Source organism: Cannabis sativa, chromosome X (assembly GCF_029168945.1).
Source record: "Cannabis sativa cultivar Pink pepper isolate KNU-18-1 chromosome X, ASM2916894v1, whole genome shotgun sequence".
NCBI classification, from domain to species: domain Eukaryota; kingdom Viridiplantae; phylum Streptophyta; class Magnoliopsida; order Rosales; family Cannabaceae; genus Cannabis; species Cannabis sativa.
The window spans coordinates 73,252,327-73,272,124 of record NC_083610.1 but is presented as its reverse complement, the minus strand read 5'-3'; the positions used below and the strand labels follow the sequence as shown (position 1 = coordinate 73,272,124).

General features: G+C 34.7%; 1 protein-coding gene across 2 annotated transcripts; it reads left to right on the top strand.

Annotated features, from left to right (window-relative positions):
• Positions 1-4,583: 4,583 nt before the first annotated feature.
• Positions 4,584-19,796, top strand: LOC115697350 (uncharacterized). Of its 2 annotated transcripts, XM_030624316.2 has the most exons (26): positions 4,584-4,862; positions 4,957-5,037; positions 5,127-5,264; positions 5,356-5,466; positions 5,550-5,600; positions 5,702-5,802; positions 6,582-6,675; positions 7,013-7,141; positions 7,250-7,507; positions 7,631-7,709; positions 8,069-8,160; positions 8,291-8,374; positions 9,097-9,171; positions 9,302-9,349; positions 9,735-9,827; positions 10,067-10,296; positions 10,735-14,201; positions 14,300-14,382; positions 14,488-14,568; positions 15,822-15,893; positions 15,968-16,073; positions 16,194-16,248; positions 17,086-17,214; positions 17,319-17,436; positions 18,187-18,269; positions 19,242-19,796. In XM_030624316.2, the coding sequence occupies exons 1-26, from the start codon at positions 4,695-4,697 to the stop codon at positions 19,639-19,641; spliced, it is 6,426 nt and encodes a 2,141-aa protein (XP_030480176.2). In that variant the 5' UTR covers positions 4,584-4,694; the 3' UTR covers positions 19,642-19,796. The 2 variants fall into 2 exon arrangements, with proteins under 2 accessions (XP_030480176.2, XP_060962933.1); XM_061106950.1 differs by lacking the exons at positions 4,584-4,862; positions 4,957-5,037; positions 5,127-5,264; ... (3 more) ...; positions 6,582-6,675; positions 7,013-7,141 and having other exon boundaries at positions 7,447-7,496.
• Positions 19,797-19,798: the final 2 nt, after the last annotated feature.

Sequence of the window (19,798 nt, the reverse complement as noted above, 5' to 3'; positions counted from 1 at the left end):
CGAAGTCGTGCAAATCACCAGCGTGGGAAATAAACAAAGGATGTAATTTGCATAACAAGTAAAAATGTAACGCCCTAATCTATAGGGACGCCACGTGTGTGATTTTATAAACTAGTTTAATACTAATAGAATAATTAATTATTAAAAACCGTGATAATATTAAAAACTTGACTAAAATAAAACACTAAAAATGGACATTATAACGGCATAAAAAGTGTGTTCCGGGAATCCTTGTTGTAAAAAGTTTTGCTAAAGAAATATGTACGACAACCATTTAAACATAAAATCAAAATACACAGCAGATACAGCCAGTCTAAAACAACTCCTGGCAACTCGGCACGTTGTGCCTAGCGAGGTCAATATGTACATTGCTGGAGAAGACTGCCACCTCATGGTTGATCTAGCTTTTCTTTGCCTTTACCTGCACCACATAGCACCCGTGAGTCACAAGGACTCAGCAAGAAAAGTAATAATAACAATCATATAGCTTATTACTCGAATATTGTCATTTATACACAATAAAAATCAAACCATCACACTTTGTTCATAAGATGAAATCCAAATCACTACTGGCATCTGCCACGAATAAACATTAGTATACAGATATTTGGTAATACAAAACCATTATACCAATAATGGAATTCATATTCATTTAATCATATAAATAATATATATGTTACCTCATAAAGCAACCATCTTCATGACATCATGTTGCCTAATTAGGCAAGTCGATGCTTTAATCTGATGATCTTGTATTGTATCGCCTAATCAGGCAAGCCCATGCCATAGCCTGGCACCCATATGTCGCATAACTGCATCACCTAATCAGGTGAGCCTATGCCCAAAAACCTGCACCCATATATCATACAATTGCATCACCTAATCAGGTGAGCCCGTGCCACAATCTGGCACCAATATATCCATCGTCTAACTAGACGAGCTCGTACCTACGCCCGGTACTTATCATGTCACTGACGCCTGTACTTACGCCCAGTACGTCGCCAGGAAAATCGCATCACCTAATCAGGTGAGCCCGTACCTACACTCGGTACTCATCATATATCACTAACGCTCGTACTTACGCCCAGTACGTTACCAGGAAAATTGCATCACCTAATCAGGTGAGCCAACATATCACATGCATAATATTATCACATTATCAATACTCAACCAATCAATCTTTTCAATATATAACAATATTAACTATATCTCAATATTAATCAATTCATAACAATACTAATTGTATTACATACAATGTACTATGCAGTACAATATACTTTTCAATATATAACAATATTAACTATATCTCAATATTGATCAATTCATAACAATACTAACGGTATTACATACAACGTACTATGCAGTACAATATACTTTTCTATATATAACAATATTAACTATATCTCAATATTGATCAATTCATAACAATACTAACGGTATTACATACAAAGTACTATGCAGTACAATATACTTTTCTTACCTTTAATCCAGGTTCATACATTTCAATCAATCCAAGTGGAGAACTATCCTCGATGATCCTGGCCCTATGTCACAACAACGATAAACTAATAAGTGTTTATCCTAAAACACTGCTTATATTCACATAAGACAATCTAGGGTTTTCTACCAAACCCCGCAGTATAAATACACTAAAATAAAACTTATATTTCAGCTCTAAAACATACACCATATTGTAGAGCTCGTCTCAAGCTTCAAAACGGTATATAGAATATCCAAAACGGACACCCGAGTCAAAAGTTATGACAAAAATACGATTTCTGATCTCTTAGGAATTTCTATAAACTGTGAAATACGAAAATTTCAATTTTCGCACTCACCGAAACACTAACAAAACTTATCCAAATCACTCCAAACTTTACAGGGTGCATGTATGCCATAAATACTACCATCCTTACATAACAGAAATAAAAATCGACCCCTTAAATGAAAAACGCCATTAACGTTCGGACTAAGCTTTAAAAAGTTCCAAACTCGATTTCTAACTCAAAAATCACTTCTAATTCAACAAGAAAATATCGAAACTAGTCCCATGACTACCCGAGAACAATTCTATAAGGTCAGAACCTTCATAACTATTCTAATTCACAAAACCCCTATACGAAACCAATTGTTTTTAAACTTAAAACGAAATTAAACCATACCTTAAGCTTTCCCTCTTCAAAGATTTGCTATCCTGCTACTACCAGAGCTTAGATCGCTAAGTTTTGGATTGAAAATTGAAGAAAATAGATATAAGGGGAGAAGGTTTTATCGAAGGAGGGAGAACGAGGGTTTCGTTCGTCGTTCGTTCTGTTCTGTTTCACTGATAACTTAATATATATATATATATAAAAGTTAACTTACGTTAACTTATATATAAATAATATTATAATAATAATATAATAATAATAATAATAATAATATATAATATATTAATAATAATAATAATATAATAATATTAATAAAAAATTTATTATTAATAATTATCTTATTATTTTTTAGCCACTAAGAAATCTCTATTTTTAGGGTATTTGGTCAACTTCGAGTACCCTAAAATACCCCGATATTTCTAAAATCAACTTATCCCAATAATTTCATCAATATTTCTAACTAAAACTGTTGTGACATTTTTGGCCTCCAATCGGGTCTCTAGGGTCGCCAAACTTGAAAATATTTTTATTTCACAAATAACTCATATTATATCCACGTATTTCAAATAAATCCCCGTAATTAACAAATTACGCTTATATATCCACTTATTGAGTCTCCGGGGTCGCCGAACCTGAAATATTTTTATTCCACATATAGCTCATATTACATTCACACATGCTATATAAATCTCCGTAATTAACAAATTACGATTATTTACTCACTTATAGCAAAATTTAAATTTTATGCTGAAATAAATTAGTAGGGTCATAATCCCACCTATTACCTGATTAATTCATAATATCAATATAAACCTTAATTATTTACCATTTAACTTATCGGGATATTACAAAAAATATAGTCAATACAATGATTAATGTTACAGATGTAATTAATGGTATGAATCTTGACATTTCGTGTTTGCCAGATCGTATCCACTATAATTGATGCATACAAGAAGACCTTTTTGACCTCTACTCTTTTGTCCTTTAGGCCCCATAAGAATTTGACCCAATCCCACATCCTGCCTCTAGACTCGGGCACAGGCATCACACCCCAGGGGATGACCTCCAAAAGTGGGAGGCAAAGTTACAATAGAGGAACATATGTTCCATAATTTCCTCTTCATCTCCACATAGGGGGCAAGAAACCTCGTCAATGTGCATTCTTCTAGCCAGAGTCGACCTGATTAGTAAAGCACTTGATAGGATACTCCACCACAAAATCTTATGGCGCTCCAAAATCCTAGAATTCCAAAGTTTGTTCCAAAGAGTGGGCGCCACCGTAATAGGAGGGGCTCTTGATAATGCCCGAGGAAGACAGACAGATTTCGTAGAAAGCCAACAAGTTGAATCAATAGACCAAATCCATTTATCACTGCCTTGTCCCCCCAGCCTACCTCCTTTAAGGATATTGTTAGTGGTTACTTGGTCAAACAGGGAGTTGAGTTAGGAAACATCCCAATTCCCATCTTTCGTAAGTAAAACTGCCACTTTATTCCAACCCTCACCATTTTTTGGAATGGGATAAAAGTTCTGCCCATGCAAAAAGAAAAGAAAGAACGTGGTACTTTGTTGTTGTCCTTAACTTTTTAAGGTAAAATAAACCTATATTTGTCAAATTTGGGGGAAATGTGTGAAAGTCATATTTAGTGTGGGTACTGTAGGGTAAATACTATTTTGGAACTTGTGTTTTGCAAAAATTACCGATTAGACTCTCTGTTTTGTTAAATGACAAAATAGACATTGTATTTTTCAAAATGGTAAAAATAGGACCCTGAGTTTAATTTTTGACAGTAAATACCATTTTGGACCCTTTGTTTTACAAAAGTTACCAATTGGACCCTGTGTTTTGTTAAATGACAAAATGGACCCTGTATTTTTTAAAATAGTACAAATAGGACCTTGAATTGATTTTTTGTCAAAATAAAATTTAATTATAATCCGATCTAAAAGTGCTATGACAAAACTGTTTACATTTTTTTGTATTTGTTCGTATTAAGCATTGTCTTCAAGTTGGTTGTATTAAAAAAAAAAAGCTATCAAAAATTAAGCTCAGGGTCCTATTTTTACTATTTTAAAAAATACAGGGTCCATTTTGTCATTTAACAAAACACAGGGTCCAATCTGTAACTTTTGCAAAACACAGGGTCCAAAATGGTATTTACCCTTTTTTTTATTATAACCAACTTGAAGATAATTCTTAACACTAATAGATATAGAAAATATAAACAGTTTTGTCGTAACACCTTTAGATCAGATTATTATTAAATTTTATTTTGACAAAAAATCAGTTCAGGTCATATTTGTACTATTTTAAAAAATACAAGGTCTATTTTATCATTTAACAAAATAAAAAAACTAATCGGTCATTTTTACAAAACAAATGGTCCAAAATAATATTTATTCGGGTACTATATACCATTTGGCTAACTTGAAGGACTGACATTGTAAATTGGCCTGAATAGAAAGAAACTGTAAGTGTAAAATGGGAACGAAGGGGGAGAAGTCAGAACTCAGAAGTGGAAGAAGAAGAAGAAGAGAGAGATGATGGAGATGGAAATGGAAGGGCGAGTAAAGGCTCTGCCTTTCAAAGTCAAGGCCTCATCCAGAGAGTCCCCCTCTCAGAAAGCTGCTCATGTCCTCGACGCTGACCTTCGCACCCACTGGTCTACTGCTACCAACACCAAGGAGTGGATTCTTCTCCAACTCAACGTACTCCCTAATTCTCTCACTTTTCAATTCAACACTCATAATCATCTCTTTCTCTTGGATTTAAGGGTTTTTTTGTTTCTGTTTTCGTTCCCAGGAACCTTGCTTGCTCTCTCATATTCGGATTCACAACAAGTCCGTTCTCGAATGGGAAATTTCTCTTGGTCTGCGCTTCAAGGTTTCCATCATTATCCTCTACTTTACTTCAGCTTATTCATCTTCATCTCCTGTTTTTCTAATTCTAATTCTAATGCTTATGCTAAGTAGCCTGAGACATTTGTCAAAGTACGCCCGCGTTGTGAAGCTCCTCGACGAGACATTGTGTACCCAATGAACTACACTCCATGTCGTTATGTCAGAATATCTTGTTTACGAGGAAACCCAATTGCTCTTTTTTTCATACAGGTTCTTTCTTTTCTAATATTGATCAAATTTGTTTACTTTAAAATATTAAACTCCTCTTTCTTACACAATAAAATCAATCCTTTCATGGCAGCTGATTGGAGTTTCAGTTATTGGCCTTGAACCAGAGTTTCAACCTGTTGTGAACCACTTGTTGCCTCAAATCATTTCCCATAAACAAGATGCTCATGATATGCATCTTCAGGTGGATCACTTTATATGCAACAACTATGCTTTGCTCTTTACTCTTTTTTAACATTTTTGTATCTTATGCTCATCGCTATGTAGTTGCTTCAAGACATGACCAGTCGGTTACATGCCTTCCTCCCCCAACTTGAGGTATTTATATAGATTCTTTCTTGCTTGTGCTTCTTCCGCTTGTATGTTGTATCATAAGTCATAACATATCTTTTTTATGTTTCCGGTTTCCAACTCTATAGGCAGAGCTCAACAGCTTTTCAGATGCTGCAGAACCTAACTTACGGTTTCTTGCTATGCTTGCGGGTCTATTTTATCCGATTCTTTATGTCATAAATGAAAGGTATGTATATTCATCATTCCTCTAAGAATTGAGAACTCTCTTTTAGTTTTTAGAAATAGAATATGCTATGGAGTTTTCTGGGAAGCTAACTATTTAATACTGCACAAAGGAAAGGACGTCCTACAAATAATAAGCAAAAAGTGATTTTGTCCAAGTTTTGGAATTTGAATCATTGGGAGAAACAAGACCACTAAAATGATGGCTTTCAAGATATTGTACGGAATGAATTGAAACTTTGCAATCAAACAAAATTATGATGAAAGTACCCTTTGTAATCTGCTAGTACTAGTGATAATTAATGCTATTGTAGCAGAGTCATGCAAATGTATCATTGTAACATTCGATATGCGCCCTCGATTATCCATTTTGGGCTATATTCTGTATCTGTACAAATTAATGCGTGCATATGATGGAGTATTGGGACCGACAGAGTAGTCATAGAGGTGCACATCCGAAACACTTGTCCTTTTTACTTCATGAGGACTTTCTAAAGAAAATCACAAAAAGTGTCCTCACTTTCTGAAAGCTTTTTAAAAAGCATAACAAACATATATGTGTAAGAAAGGGAATAATATGCTTAACAAGTAATCTATAGTTTCTACAATTTGTCTACTACATGCCTATTTAGATGGAATACAACGGTCTCCTCATTTCATGCAGTCATTTCCTTTTCCCCAAGCTGTTTTCTTCTTTGTCAGAGGATGCATCGTGGTTAAGTCCTATTGTTTGAGCTGTGATGTTTCTTCCACCAAATCGTCTAACTACCTTCGATACTGTAGGGCCACAACAAAGTATGCGGGAAGTGTTTCTGACTCTGAAGTTTCTAGGAATAGTCAGCTGTCTTCAGCTTTGACTGTTTCATCTAACTTTGAGGTAATGTTTAGTCTTATGTAATTTTTGCTTAGCATACTTTACCTTACCCAATATTATACCTTCTGTGCTGCAGATATTAGGTTATTCAAGTACATTATTTCAAGTTCTTTTAGTAATTTTTATCCTATTTTCATTTAATAATGGGAATCTGGTTTTCATATCCGCTCAAGCAGGATTAATTTTGATGTTCAGCATTTTATGCTCTGATATTTTGTAACAGATAAAGGGAAAATGAATTTTCAACAAATACGTTGAGTTTTGTTCTTGATATTCAAGATTATTTCTGAATGTTCATCATGATCTTGATATTAATCATCTTCATTTTATCTTCATACAGCCACGGAAATTACGCAGTACACCTTTTATCTTATCCACATCTACTTCTATGGTGTTTCGTCCAGATCTGATATTCATGCTGTTGAGAAAGGCATGCAAAGATTCTGATATGGGAATTGTTTGTAGGATGGTATTTCTTTTAATTCTCCCTCTCTTGATCTTTTAATCTAATTTCTTATTGATCAGAGATTGCAACCTTTTATTTTACTTTTGAACTGTAATTCCACCTTGCTCTCAGGCTTCTCGTATACTGCAAAAGCTTTTAGAACCTCTTACTGTGCAAGAAACATCAGCATCTCCTAGTGAAGCAACATCAGGGGATGAATCATTCAAATCTGATTTACTTAATCCCATTCTCTTACTTGATTACTCAAATTTATTTGGGGAAGAATTCCAGCTACCGGATGATCTGTGGGACTCCAACTATCTTAACATCTTGGATTTAGGGGCTGTGGAAGAAGGGATTTTACACGTTCTTTTTGCCTGTGCGTCACAGGTTAATTACATGAACATGGATATATAACCTCTTTGTTAACATATGTGATTTCTGATTTCTGTTGTTTTTTCACAATCTGGTTGTTCCGCTACTTATTTCTTGTTTTACCTTTATGTTTCTCAGCCTGTTCTCTGCAGTAAATTGGCAGCGAGCAGTTCTGAATTCTGGTCTGCATTACCATTGGTCCAAGCATTGCTGCCAGGTGAGTATCACATGATGAAGCACTTACATATATCATATATGGCTACTTCTACTTGAATGAGTGCCAAATTGTTTAGTGTAAGATGATGTGTTTAGTGATTACTGTGAGCAGCTAAGAATAACATGAAATTGGTAATTCTTTTTCTCCTGATGAATGTACTAATTTAATTTCTTATCCAATAATAATAATGATGATGATGATGATGATGATGATGATGATAAAAAAAACGAAAGATTTGGATGGCCACATAAGTTTTTTGAGTCCAACTTAAGCCCCTTCCAAAACTTTTGTCACTTGACTGGTGGCTTGATTGTTAGAATTGGCAGTTTAATAGTTCTTTGTTCTTGGTGGTTTTGTAGCACTTCGTCCTTTAGTGAGTAGTCCTTCTGACATGGTTGATGATAATTTTTCTCAATGGAGACAGCCTATGGTACAACAAGCCATATCTCAGGTTACGTTCAATGTCATGTGAATTCGTTTTGTTTGTTTCCAATTGTTGCATTTGACTTTTTAGTTTGGATGTAAGCCATAATTTAGATTCTTTTAGAATAGCTTGCTGACAATTCTGGCTATGATTGCAGATCGTAATAACTTCGTCGTCATCATTATACCGTACGCTACTCCATGCCTGTGCTGGCTACTTATCATCATTTTCTCAATCCCATGTTCGTTTCTCTGGATTCATTTAGTTTTTTTGTTTGTTTGTTTAATCCTCATCATGGCTGTTTTTGTGTTTATATGTATAGACATATATGTGTATACTTTTACCAATAACTACTATGCTGATTATTGCTGAATAGAGATATATTTTCATGCAAACTTAAATATCATTCTATTGAAGCCAAGCTACCAAAAATAAGGAAAAAAAAAAAAAACTGGTGGAACTGTAGAAATGCAAAAGAACATTAAGAAGAAGCACCTTAACAACAACAGAACTATCTTTTTTTTTTTTGAAAAAGAAATTAAATAAAGAAAATGTCTATAAAAGAGGTTTTGAACAATATGTCATGTGGGGGAGCATGCAAAATTATTGACACTACATATCCAGAATGTAAATTCATGCTTGTCAAAGTGGCATGCAGCCTTGTTTCAGTATTGCACGATGGCTTTTGGTAATACTGAAGTGGATAACGTATTGTGCTGCTGGTTTAATTTATCGTCGTCCTCCATTAACAGATTGAAGTTTTTTTTCTCACTTTGATAAAGAGTAAACATCTGGTGGTTCAGAACTTACGTCTGTTCTATAAGTACTACCCTGCGCAGATGTGAACCACAGAATTTTACATATGCTAAAAGTGTTTGAATTTTTATGTATGAATTAAATTATTTCATTTTGGTGGAACTCTTTATGTTTATCCGATTGACTAATTAGCAACTCCTTTTACAGAGCAAGGCTGCTAGTGTCCTGATTGACCTGTGCTGTAGTGTTCTAGCGCCTTGGATGGCTCAAGTGATTGCAAAGGTTCACCTAAGGCATATTTATGTTCTGAACATTCTGCAATCAAATTTTTGTAATGAATTGTTGGTTGGCTTGAATACGTGTAGTCTTGTCTTCTTTAAAATTCTTAACTCTGCAAGTTTGCTTATTACAGGTTGATCTAACTGTGGAGCTTCTAGAGGATCTTTTGGGTACAATCCAGGTATTGTTGTCTATTCTCTACAAACAAAACAAATACTTTTGTGGCCAGTGGTCACATGTTTTGTCTAAAAAATGCTGTCAAATACCTAAACTCAAAAGTCTTTAAAAGAAATATTTAAAAAAAACCCTATTAAAAAGAGAAATATAAATGAAAATTTGGCTATACCAGTATACCTATTCAATTGGAGCTATATTGTACACATTTTGAAGTTATATAAGCTTTCATTTTCTCAATTAATGGTAATTAAGTACTTTCTTTCTTCCCATTACACTGCAGCAGTTATTAGAGTTCTTGGTGGATATGTTATCCTTGGCTCTTGCTTTTTTTTTTTTTTTTAATTCAAACATAGTATTTGCTCTTCTATTTGACATGTCATGTACTTTAGGATAAACATTCCCTGGCTCGTGCTCGTGCTGCTTTAAAATATATTGTGCTGGCTATTTCTGGTCATATGGACGACATTCTGGGGAAGTATAAGGTAAAGCTTTTTGCTTTTTGTGATTTGTCGCAGAAAAAAGGACATGATTTGGCAGACTGAGTATTTTTCTCTGACTGAGAAACATATATTTTTTTATAAAAATGCGTAATATTGTGCAGCTCACGTGTGTGAAGTGATAAGATCCTTAACGAGTAAAATTTCTTGGTATTGGTAAAACAGTGCTTATGTAGACATTGCAGAATGGTGATGTTAGTTTGTTATTTCGGTCACTGTTTCAGGAAGTCAAGCATAAAATTCTCTTTCTTGTGGAGATGCTAGAGCCATTTATTGATCCGGCCATTGCTTCATTCAAGAGCACAATATCCTTTGGACATCTCTCTTCTACTTATCCTGAAAAACAAGAAAGCAATTGTGTGATTGCTCTCAATGTGATTCGTACAGCAGTACAAAAGCCGGCAGTTTTACCCTCTTTGGAATCTGAATGGAGGCGTGGCTCAGTTGCTCCTAGGTAATATTATTCATGTGATCATGCTATGTAATGTCCTAGTTTGCTTAACATTGCAAAATGTCTTGTGAGAACTTAATTTTAGACAATCATCCTCAGAAACCATTAATTTTTTTTACCTTGAACAGTCTGAAACCCCATCTACCCTTAGACAACAACTGAAAAAGAGTAAGGATTTAAGGATTTCCCCCTTAATTTCTCTTGGATGATTAAGTTACCTTTTTTCTAAATAGATTTTTAGTTTTGTTCTTTTGGTGATTTTATTTTCCTTTTTCCTGTAATACCTTTTTAATCAATAAAAATTATTGTCTCCTATTAAAATAAAACAGCAGAGGAGAGCAACCTAACCGCATAAAGATAAAGAATAAGACAAAAAGAGAAACTCGCTAAGATAATTTATGTTGTATGGAACTAAACATACGTATTTATTTCTTATTCCAGTGTTCTTCTGGCTATATTGGAACCTCGCATGCAATTACCTCCTGAAATAGACCTTCGAGCTTCTATTTTGAAGCCCTCAGAACTTGAATCTTCAAGTGGTTTATCCAATCCCAGTAATCCTTGCCTTGGGGTAGTTTGTTTAAAATCAAACAACCAAGATGAACTTGATGGCAAAACAGGTGTCGCTGATAGTGCTACTAAAATGGATGTTTTTGAAGATGTCAATATTCTTTTTGCTCCAATAGAACTACGTAGCATCTCACTTACAAATGTATATAATGATTTTAATGAAAGTACTGACTCTAACCTCGGAGGTGCCAGTTCAGAACCAAAGCTGGTGGCTGAAAAAATCTTTCCCAAGCAGTCTCATGTTGACTTGATAATAGATACAGGTTTTAATGCCGAATACTTCAACTTACAGGAAGATTACTTTCAACTTATAAACTATCAAGATTGTGAGCTTAGAGCATCTGAGTTTCAGCGTTTGGCCTTAGATTTGCATTCCCAAGATAAGATTACAATGGAGAGCCATCATGCAGCAATAGATGCTTTGCTCTTGGCTGCTGAATGCTATGTCAACCCCTTTTTTATGATGTCCTTCAAAAATGGTCCGAAGTTAAAGAACCAGATCAACATCAAAGAGACTAGGGCTCTCAAAGAACACGATTTTGAGAGAAAAGTCTCTGGAAAGTCTAGAACTGACTTAGAAACCATAGCTCTACTAGAAAAGAAAAGAGATAAAATTGTTCTCCAAATTTTGCTCAAGGCTGCTGAATTAGACAGGAAATTTCAGGAAAAGATGTCTGGTGGCGATGATGTTTCGTGTTATGTTGATATATCTGATGAACAAGTTGTGAACTTGTCTTTACTTGATACACAGGCTGTGGATGCCATCACATTGGTTCGACAAAATCAATCTCTGTTGTGCAACTTTTTAATTGAAAGGTTGAGAAGAGAACATCACTCATTGCATGAAATTCTCTTGCAGAGTCTTGTTTTTTTGTTGCACTCGGCCACAAAGCTATATTGCAGTGCTGAACATGTGATTGATATTATATTACGATCTGCTGAGTGCTTAAATGGGATGTTAACTTCCCTTTATTACCAATTAAAAGAAGGAAAACCTAATCTGGAGCCAGAAACAATACATGGGATACAACGTCGATGGATACTCCTTCAGAGATTGGTAGTGGCTTCAAGCAGTGGTGAAGAAGGGGCAGAATTTGCTATCAATAAGAACAATGGTTTCAGCTATACAAATCTGATTCCTCCTTCAGCCTGGACAAATAGAATCTCTTCATTTTCTAGATGCACATCTCCTCTAGTTCGGTTTCTTGGCTGGATGGCAATATCTCGTAATGCAAGAGAGTATATACAGGACCGAATTTTCCTTGCTTCTGATCTGCAACAGCTGACAGATTTGTTATCTATATTTGCTGATGAGCTTGCTGTAGTGGATAATTTTATCAACCATGGATACGAAAATGTGAAGTTAGAAGAATTTTGCAGCCAACGACATGAATACAAGTCTTTTCATTCTTTCCATGTTCTTTACCCTGATCTATATAAGTTCTTTCCGAATATGAAAAACCAATTTGGAGGTTTTGGGGAAACCATTTTGGAGGCTGTTGGGTCGCAATTGAGATCCCTTCCTTCCACTGCCATGCCAGATATTTTATGTTGGTTCTCTGAGTTGTGCTTGTGGCCATTTTATCATGTGGATCAAATGGCGTCAGAAAGCAATTATGATTGTTTGAAAGGTTACATTGCAAAGAATGCTAAGGTGGTTGTCCTTTATGTACTAGAAGCCATCATAACTGAGCACATGGAGGCTATGGTGCCTGAGATCCCTAGAGTAGTGCAAGTGCTTCTGTCTCTTTCTAGAGCTTCATATTGTGACGTTTCATTTATCGACTCTGTTTTGTGTTTGTTGAAGCCAATCATTTCATATTCCTTAAGTAAGGTGTCTGATGAGGAAAGACTATTACATGAAGACTCGTGTCTTAATTTTGAATCATTGTGTTTTGATGAACTTTTCAATAACATTAAATCTGATAGAAATCAGGACAGAACTACCGAGGATCCATTTACCAGAGGATTGACAATTTTCATTTTGGCTTCTATTTTTCCTGATTTGTCTATTCGACGTAGAAGGGAGATGTTGCACTCCTTGCTGTCCTGGGCTAACTTTACTGCGTTCGAACCAACAAGTTCTTTCTATGATTATCTTGTCGCATTCCAGAATGTTATGAAAAGTTGCAAACTTCTGTTAGTTCAGATGTTACAGTTATTTGGTGCTATTCCACTTCAGTCATCAACTGGTGGACTCCTAGGTAACAACTTGGATTCACATTTAGGGTTTTTAAGTGATGTCTACCAAAACGAATTTAACGAAGGCCCTATTAAGTTGGAGGATAGCAGTGACGCTGGTAATGTAAATCAGAAAGTTCTCAATTTGTCCACAGAGGAAATTGAAGAATTTTCTAAAGACTTAGAGGTTCTCATTATTAAACTTAACCCAACAATTGATTCATGTTGGAATCTTCATCATCAACTGGCTAAGAAGCTTACAATTACATCAGCAGAATGTTTCATGTACTCAAGGTGTTTGTCATCAGTTGCACAGAAAGCTGATAATATGCAAGACATTGACAGTGAAACCTCTAGCACATCCAAGTCAGCTGACCAATTCCTTGTTCATTGGAGGGTTGGTCTTGAAGGAATTTCTGAAACTATTCTGACCCTTCAAGAAAAAGGTTGCTGGGAAGTTGCTTCTGTGATGCTTGATTGTCTACTCAGAGTACCCCACTGTTTTGTGCTGAGTGATGTCATTGGTTTTATTTGCTCTGCCATAAAAAATAATTCATGCAGTGCGCCAAAAATTGCTTTGCGTTTGCAGACGGATAAATGGCTATCGACCTTACTGGCTAGAGATCTCCATGCCGTTAATGAATGTGAGGCTTCTCTGGTTAATTTGTTCTGTACACTGTTGGGTCATGCTGAGCCTGAACAACGATTCATAGCACTTCAGCTTTTAGGAAAACTTGTTGGCCAAGATATGAATGGAAGAACTCACCTGCAAGATTTTAGGTTTTGCAATAGTCTTTCCCCTGGCCTGGTCATGTCTATTCCCGAATCTGCAATTACTTATATGGTATCAAGTACATGGGATCATGTTATCGTGGTGGCATCATCAGACGTGTCTTTACATCTGAGGAACTGTGCAATGGCCCTTCTTGTGCAATATCTCCCATTTGCTCCTAGGCACCAATTACAATCTTTCCTGGCAGCAGCGGATAGTGTTCATGGGCTGGGAAAGCTTGGTCAACCAACTTGTGAGGGCCCATTGCTACGACTTTCATTGGCACTTATTGCTGGCGCTTGTCTGTACAGCTCTCCTGAAGATATTTCATTGATCCCTCAAAATGTTTGGAGAGATATTGAGACTTTAGGATTGTCGAAATCTGGTATAGCCCTTTTATTTAGCCGTTTGATTTGATATAATAATGCACCTGTATGTATCCATGCACTTTTTTATCTTGAACTATTTTACTTTGTTTTGCAGAAAAAACCAGGATTGGAGATCTTGAGAAAAGAGCTTGCCAAATTCTGTGCAGATTAAAAAATGACGAGGTCGAAGCTAAAGAGGTAGTACAAAGAGACACAAGTTGTATTTAAGTGAAATTGGCAAGCTTTTCTTCTAGCTGTTTTTTATTTACTGACATAAATGTTTGTTTCACCATTGCATTTAAGGCTCTAAAAGAAGTACTCTCTACAAGCTCTTCAAAGCAATTGAACCCAGATTTTCTGAGTACCCGGGAAGCAATTCTTCAGGTTAGGAGCACTGTAACTTAATTCATTGAAACTTACAACACATGCTTGAATTGAACTATAAAATTGTAACTTGTGTATTTTATTTTTCTTACTGTAGCTATGTAATAGGATAGTTGACCACTATGTGCTGTGTAGTAATATTTACATACATATAGAAAACGATTAGGTAGGGGTTGTTTTTAATCATTATTTATAGTTACTTTTAGTACTTTCGGTACATGTATATATTGCAATTCCATTTTTTCACATGACAAGTGTATTAATGTAATTATAGGGAACGTCCTACAAATTTTTAGATAGTTTCAAATAATTTAAAATGCTGAAATTAAGATTCAAATGCAACAAGCTGTTCAAGTCCTGATTTTAACATCTTAAATTATTCATAAATTTTAAAAATTTGTGAAAGGTCCATTGTAACTGCATTATTTGACGTCATGTAAAAAAATGGAATTACAACTTATCATGTATCCAAAAATTCTAAAAGTACATATAGGTATCCATATTTGTATATATAAAACCTTTAATGGCAGACCACTAAAATGTTACTATGATGACATAACTGTTGAATTTTTTTATATATATTTATATATTTTTCATGGTTACATATTTAATGCAATCATTGAAAGCTTCTCTATATAGTAGAACTCTATCTTAGAATACACTTAGAATCAAGCAAATTATATTCTAATTGAGAGGTTATAAGTAAATAGAGTTACACTAGAAAAAAAAAATCAAAACACCAAAAATATCAATGTAACAACAATAATAATAAACAATCATTTATATTATATCATAATAAAATTATTTTTGAGTAAATATAATATTTAGACATGTATTACAATTTGAAATAAAATTATTAATTTTACATAAATAAATTTATAAACTACATGTAAATATTTTATTAAGATATAATTATTCTTATATAGAGGTATACTTTCTTAATGCGGGGCTTAAAAATGTATAATTAATTACAATTTAGAGGTTATTCTTATTTATAACTAGCTCAAATTAGGACTTAATTTTTTTTATAACAAATTAAAGGTTATTCTTGAATAGAGTATTCTTAGATAGAGGTTCTACTGTATATATAAATATATATTGGCTTGATTTTCTTGTGCTTTTCTACACCAAAGCTACTCATGGATGCTTCTTTCTTTTCTTCCCGTTGACCCATATTGTCATAACTTCGTTGACTCATTTTATGATGTAATTTTGTATTGAGTTCCCACATACTAATTTATAACTTATGATAGGTCATGGCTAATTTAACATCTGTGAAGTCGTACTTTGATTTCTTCTCCAACAAAGTAGACCAAGAAGAGATGGTAAACTGGGTTATTACAGATGTCAATTTTTATTTCAAGTTATTTGTGGTGTTATTTTATTATGAAAATTACAGGAAATGGAGGAGGCTGAAATAGAATTGGATTTTCTTAAAAAAGAACAGGCTCTGCAAAAATCATCTAGTAATTCAAAAGAAGAATGTCAGATTCCTTCATTAACATGTAAATTCTGTTTTCCTTAGCGTCAGTTATGTCTATTAGCGCTATCCAAGTACTTTATTGCAGTTAAAAGTTTATTTTCAACGCTTCTCATGTGCTTATCTTTGTTACTGTGTTTTCCAGCTACTGTGAAAATTGATTCACGCCTTCAACAAATCAAGGAGTCCATTTGCTCCCTGTATGTACTAATTTTACTCTCTTTTATTTTGGCAATATGTAGTGTATGAAAATAGGAGTCTTGGTATTTAGTTGATTCCTCCTATTTTGTAGTTAATCCTTGTTTGGAGTTGGAGGACAGACTGTCCGCTTCTGCTCTTACTATTGCCTCTCATTTTGGCTACACTATAAGTTTGTTATAATAGTAAATAATTTTATTTTAATAATAAAAGTTCCTTTTACTGCTATAATTAGTCTTGTGTTTCCACAAATGAATATAAAGGTGAAGTCTAAGTCTCTTGCCAATGCTTGGAAGGATTTGATCTTCATAAGAGAAATTCTTTCCTATTGAGAAATGGATAGGCTTTCGATACCAATACATGTCACTTTTGGCAGGAGAAATAAGGATTAGTCATGGTGTACATTACTGTAAAGGCGTAGGTCAGACAAGTGGTTTGCTCTCACAAGGCCTGAGATTTGAGTCCCTCCTGAGTACTTATATAGCAATTGTTATAGTTTTCTGGTCCCTAAATATTGTAGGGTTAGGTGGGGATCTTAGTTTCAAAAAGAAAAAAAAAATGGTGCGGTTTTGTCATTTGCTTATGGTCGCGGTCCTTTGTATATTGGTTGGTTACGTAGCTGTGTAAGGTGTAGTGGTATTTATGCTTTGTAATGATAAGCACGAGTGTAGTCTGGAACCACTTGGAAAAGCTTTTGTACTGGTGCTTTAGTAAATAATACAGGTTACTGCCATATTATTCTTATTTGTGTTACTGTTTCATTGATTGGTGCTATCCTAATGTTTATTGGAAATTTCATTGGCAGTTTCTCATATTGATATTTTATGATCTTCTGTTAGAGAAAAGTCGAAACTGCGAGAAGACGTAGCAGTGCGCAGGCAGAAGAAACTTCTTATGAGACACACCCGCCAGAAATATTTGGAAGAGGCAGCTGTACAAGAAGCAGAGCTTTTACAAGAACTTGATAGGTGTTGCATCCTAATATGCTTATATTGTATTCTTCAACTGAATTCATGATTTTGAGAAATAAATTTCTCTAGTATTACAATATTATTGAGCTTCATTCCTTTAGGGAGAGAGCAGCTGAAGCTGAGAAGGAAATTGAGAGACAGCGATTGCTAGAACTCGAGCGTGCAAAAACCAGGGAATTGCGACACAATCTTGATATGGAGAAGGAGAGACAAACACAGGTAGAAACCTTTATTAACACATTTGGTTTTGGGATTTGAGATGCATTATCTTATGAAGGTTTTCTTATATGACCAAAGACTGGCTCAATTTTTATAAAAGAAAGAAGGTTCTCTAAATTTCAGTTCACATTTTTGCTGAAGAGATAAACTGCTAGTTACACTATTACTTACACGTGGCTTAGCTTCTTCAGTTCTAATAATACTTCTTATGAAGAAACAAAAATCTAGTATTATTAATAAGAATCTAATACAAAGTAACGGGTGGATGACTTTTAGTTCTAATTATATGAGCACAATACAAATCTTTTCGTCTTTTTTTTTTTCGAACCAGTTGCCTAAAAGAGCATTGGAAGATATTTTATTATGATCTGCAGTTTTAGAACTATGGTTAGACTGCGCTAGTCCTCTCTCTACATACGTCGCACTCGTGCATGCCCACAAACACATACTTATACATGCCTTTTTTCCCTTCTTTTGAAAGATTAATGGTAGTAAGTCTGTTTTATTATGTTAGGAGTTCAGCTGTTTTATCTTATCTCCGTTGCGCTTTTAATTTGTGGATTTTTCATCGTTGATCTGGACCACTCTTGCAGGATAGCAGTTACTTGATTTCAAATACGTCCCTTCTATCAGCCTAATGAAAAACAGATTGACTTTTAGGATTATATATACGTTTAGTCTCAGCTGGAAGTGATAATTTTTTAGTAAGTTGTTTTTTGATATTTCTTTTTATTTTATAAAACTGTGCAGAGAGAACTTCAGCGGGAATTGGAGCAGGTTGAATCAGGAGTAAGGTCATCTAGGCGCGAGTTTTCTTCCTATGCTCAGAGTGGGTAAGTTCAGTCAGTCACAAAGTGGTTAATTATTCTTATAACTTCTTTTAGCTGTAGACATTTTTTGTTTATTTTACAACTTATGCCACTTTTGCCTTTACCGTAGGAACATTTTCTATTTTTGGCATTTGGAGAAATTATAATTTAGATTTTTTATATGACGGTGTATATTGTAGTTATAACAGACATCTCATTAGTTTTTCAGAAAATTGTGAAATGTTTATGGTATTAAAAATAGAGTTCAAATAGTAAGTTGCACAAAAGAATTTAGGTTATAATTTCTATAAGTGTCAAAAATAGAAAACACCCCTACAATAGGGGCAAAAATGATGTACACATATTACAGTATACCTATGAAGTTAAGAAATTTAATACAGATGTCTACAATCTCTTTGTCCACCCAAAACTGATTGTTGGAGGAGTATATTTTAAACATTTCAGATAGTATAATGAAGTTGTTTTCTTGTTTAATATATTGGAGTATCAGGGGCAACAAATTCCTGGGAAACTGTGCTAATAGGTCCTCTACAAATGTATGGGGATCATAGATGTTGGTCTAACAGCCCCTAACCCTAAGGGGTTCAGTAGCAGCATCATTTTGAGATTCTCTTTTATGTTAAAATTTCTTCACACTTGAAGTAATTAGTTCAATCTCTAAATTTTTTTTGTTACCATGCTTTTTTCCAGTATGTAATACCGTAATTGACTTCGTGTTGTGTTTGCTATCTGGATGCCACATACAAGGCTGTTTAGAAATGTTAACCTACAACATTGATGCTGCATTTGTCTTGTAGAAAGTTTTTGGGATATTTACAATTTGTGGAACGAACTTGATCATGTTATCATTTAGTGTATCCTTATGATTGTTCTTATAGATAATATAAATGAATTCATTTCTTAAAGTTAATTTGCTATAAAAATGTTAAGGTGCCACATATATCGATCCTTAAGGTTTTTCATCTTCTCCTGCAGCCGCCCCAGGGAAAGGTATCGTGAAAGGGACAATGGACGAGCAGGAAATGAAGGGAGCACAAGAACAAGTACAAGTGGCAGTTTGCAGCTTGATTCTAGTTCTATGGTGTCAATGCCAACAGTTGTACTATCTGGGTCCAGACAATTTTCTGGCCAGCTTCCTACCATTTTGCAATCTCGTGATCGTTTAGATGAATGTGGAAGTAGTTATGAAGAGAATATAGATGGAAGCAAGGACTCCGGTGACACGGGTAGTGTAGGAGATCCAGACTTGGATGGACAGGTTGGTGGATTTGGATCTCAGAGGCATGGATCTCGAGGGAGCAAGTCTAGGCAGGTAGTAGAACGTAGGGAGCAGCGAGATGGAAGACGTGAGGGGAAGTGGGAAAGGAAGCATTGACAATAGGAAAACATGTAGCAGCCTGTGAGATTTAGAATCAAAAGCCTGAGTGTTTGATTATTTATTGTTATTATGTATGTTCTTTGATTGTATGTAGCAAATGGCTGATAAACTCTGTTTTGATATTTAATGATATAACACTCATTTTGTTCAAACA

Bases quoted from the DNA above. Each gene is read 5' to 3' on its own strand.
- LOC115697350 (XM_030624316.2), top strand. From the start codon at position 4,695: ATGATGGAGATGGAAATGGAAGGGCGAGTAAAGGCTCTGCCTTTCAAA. The intron at 7,710-8,068 runs GTGAGTATCACA...GTGGTTTTGTAG, and splicing joins GGTCCAAGCATTGCTGCCAG to CACTTCGTCCTTTAGTGAGT. The intron at 8,161-8,290 runs GTTACGTTCAAT...CTATGATTGCAG, and splicing joins TACAACAAGCCATATCTCAG to ATCGTAATAACTTCGTCGTC.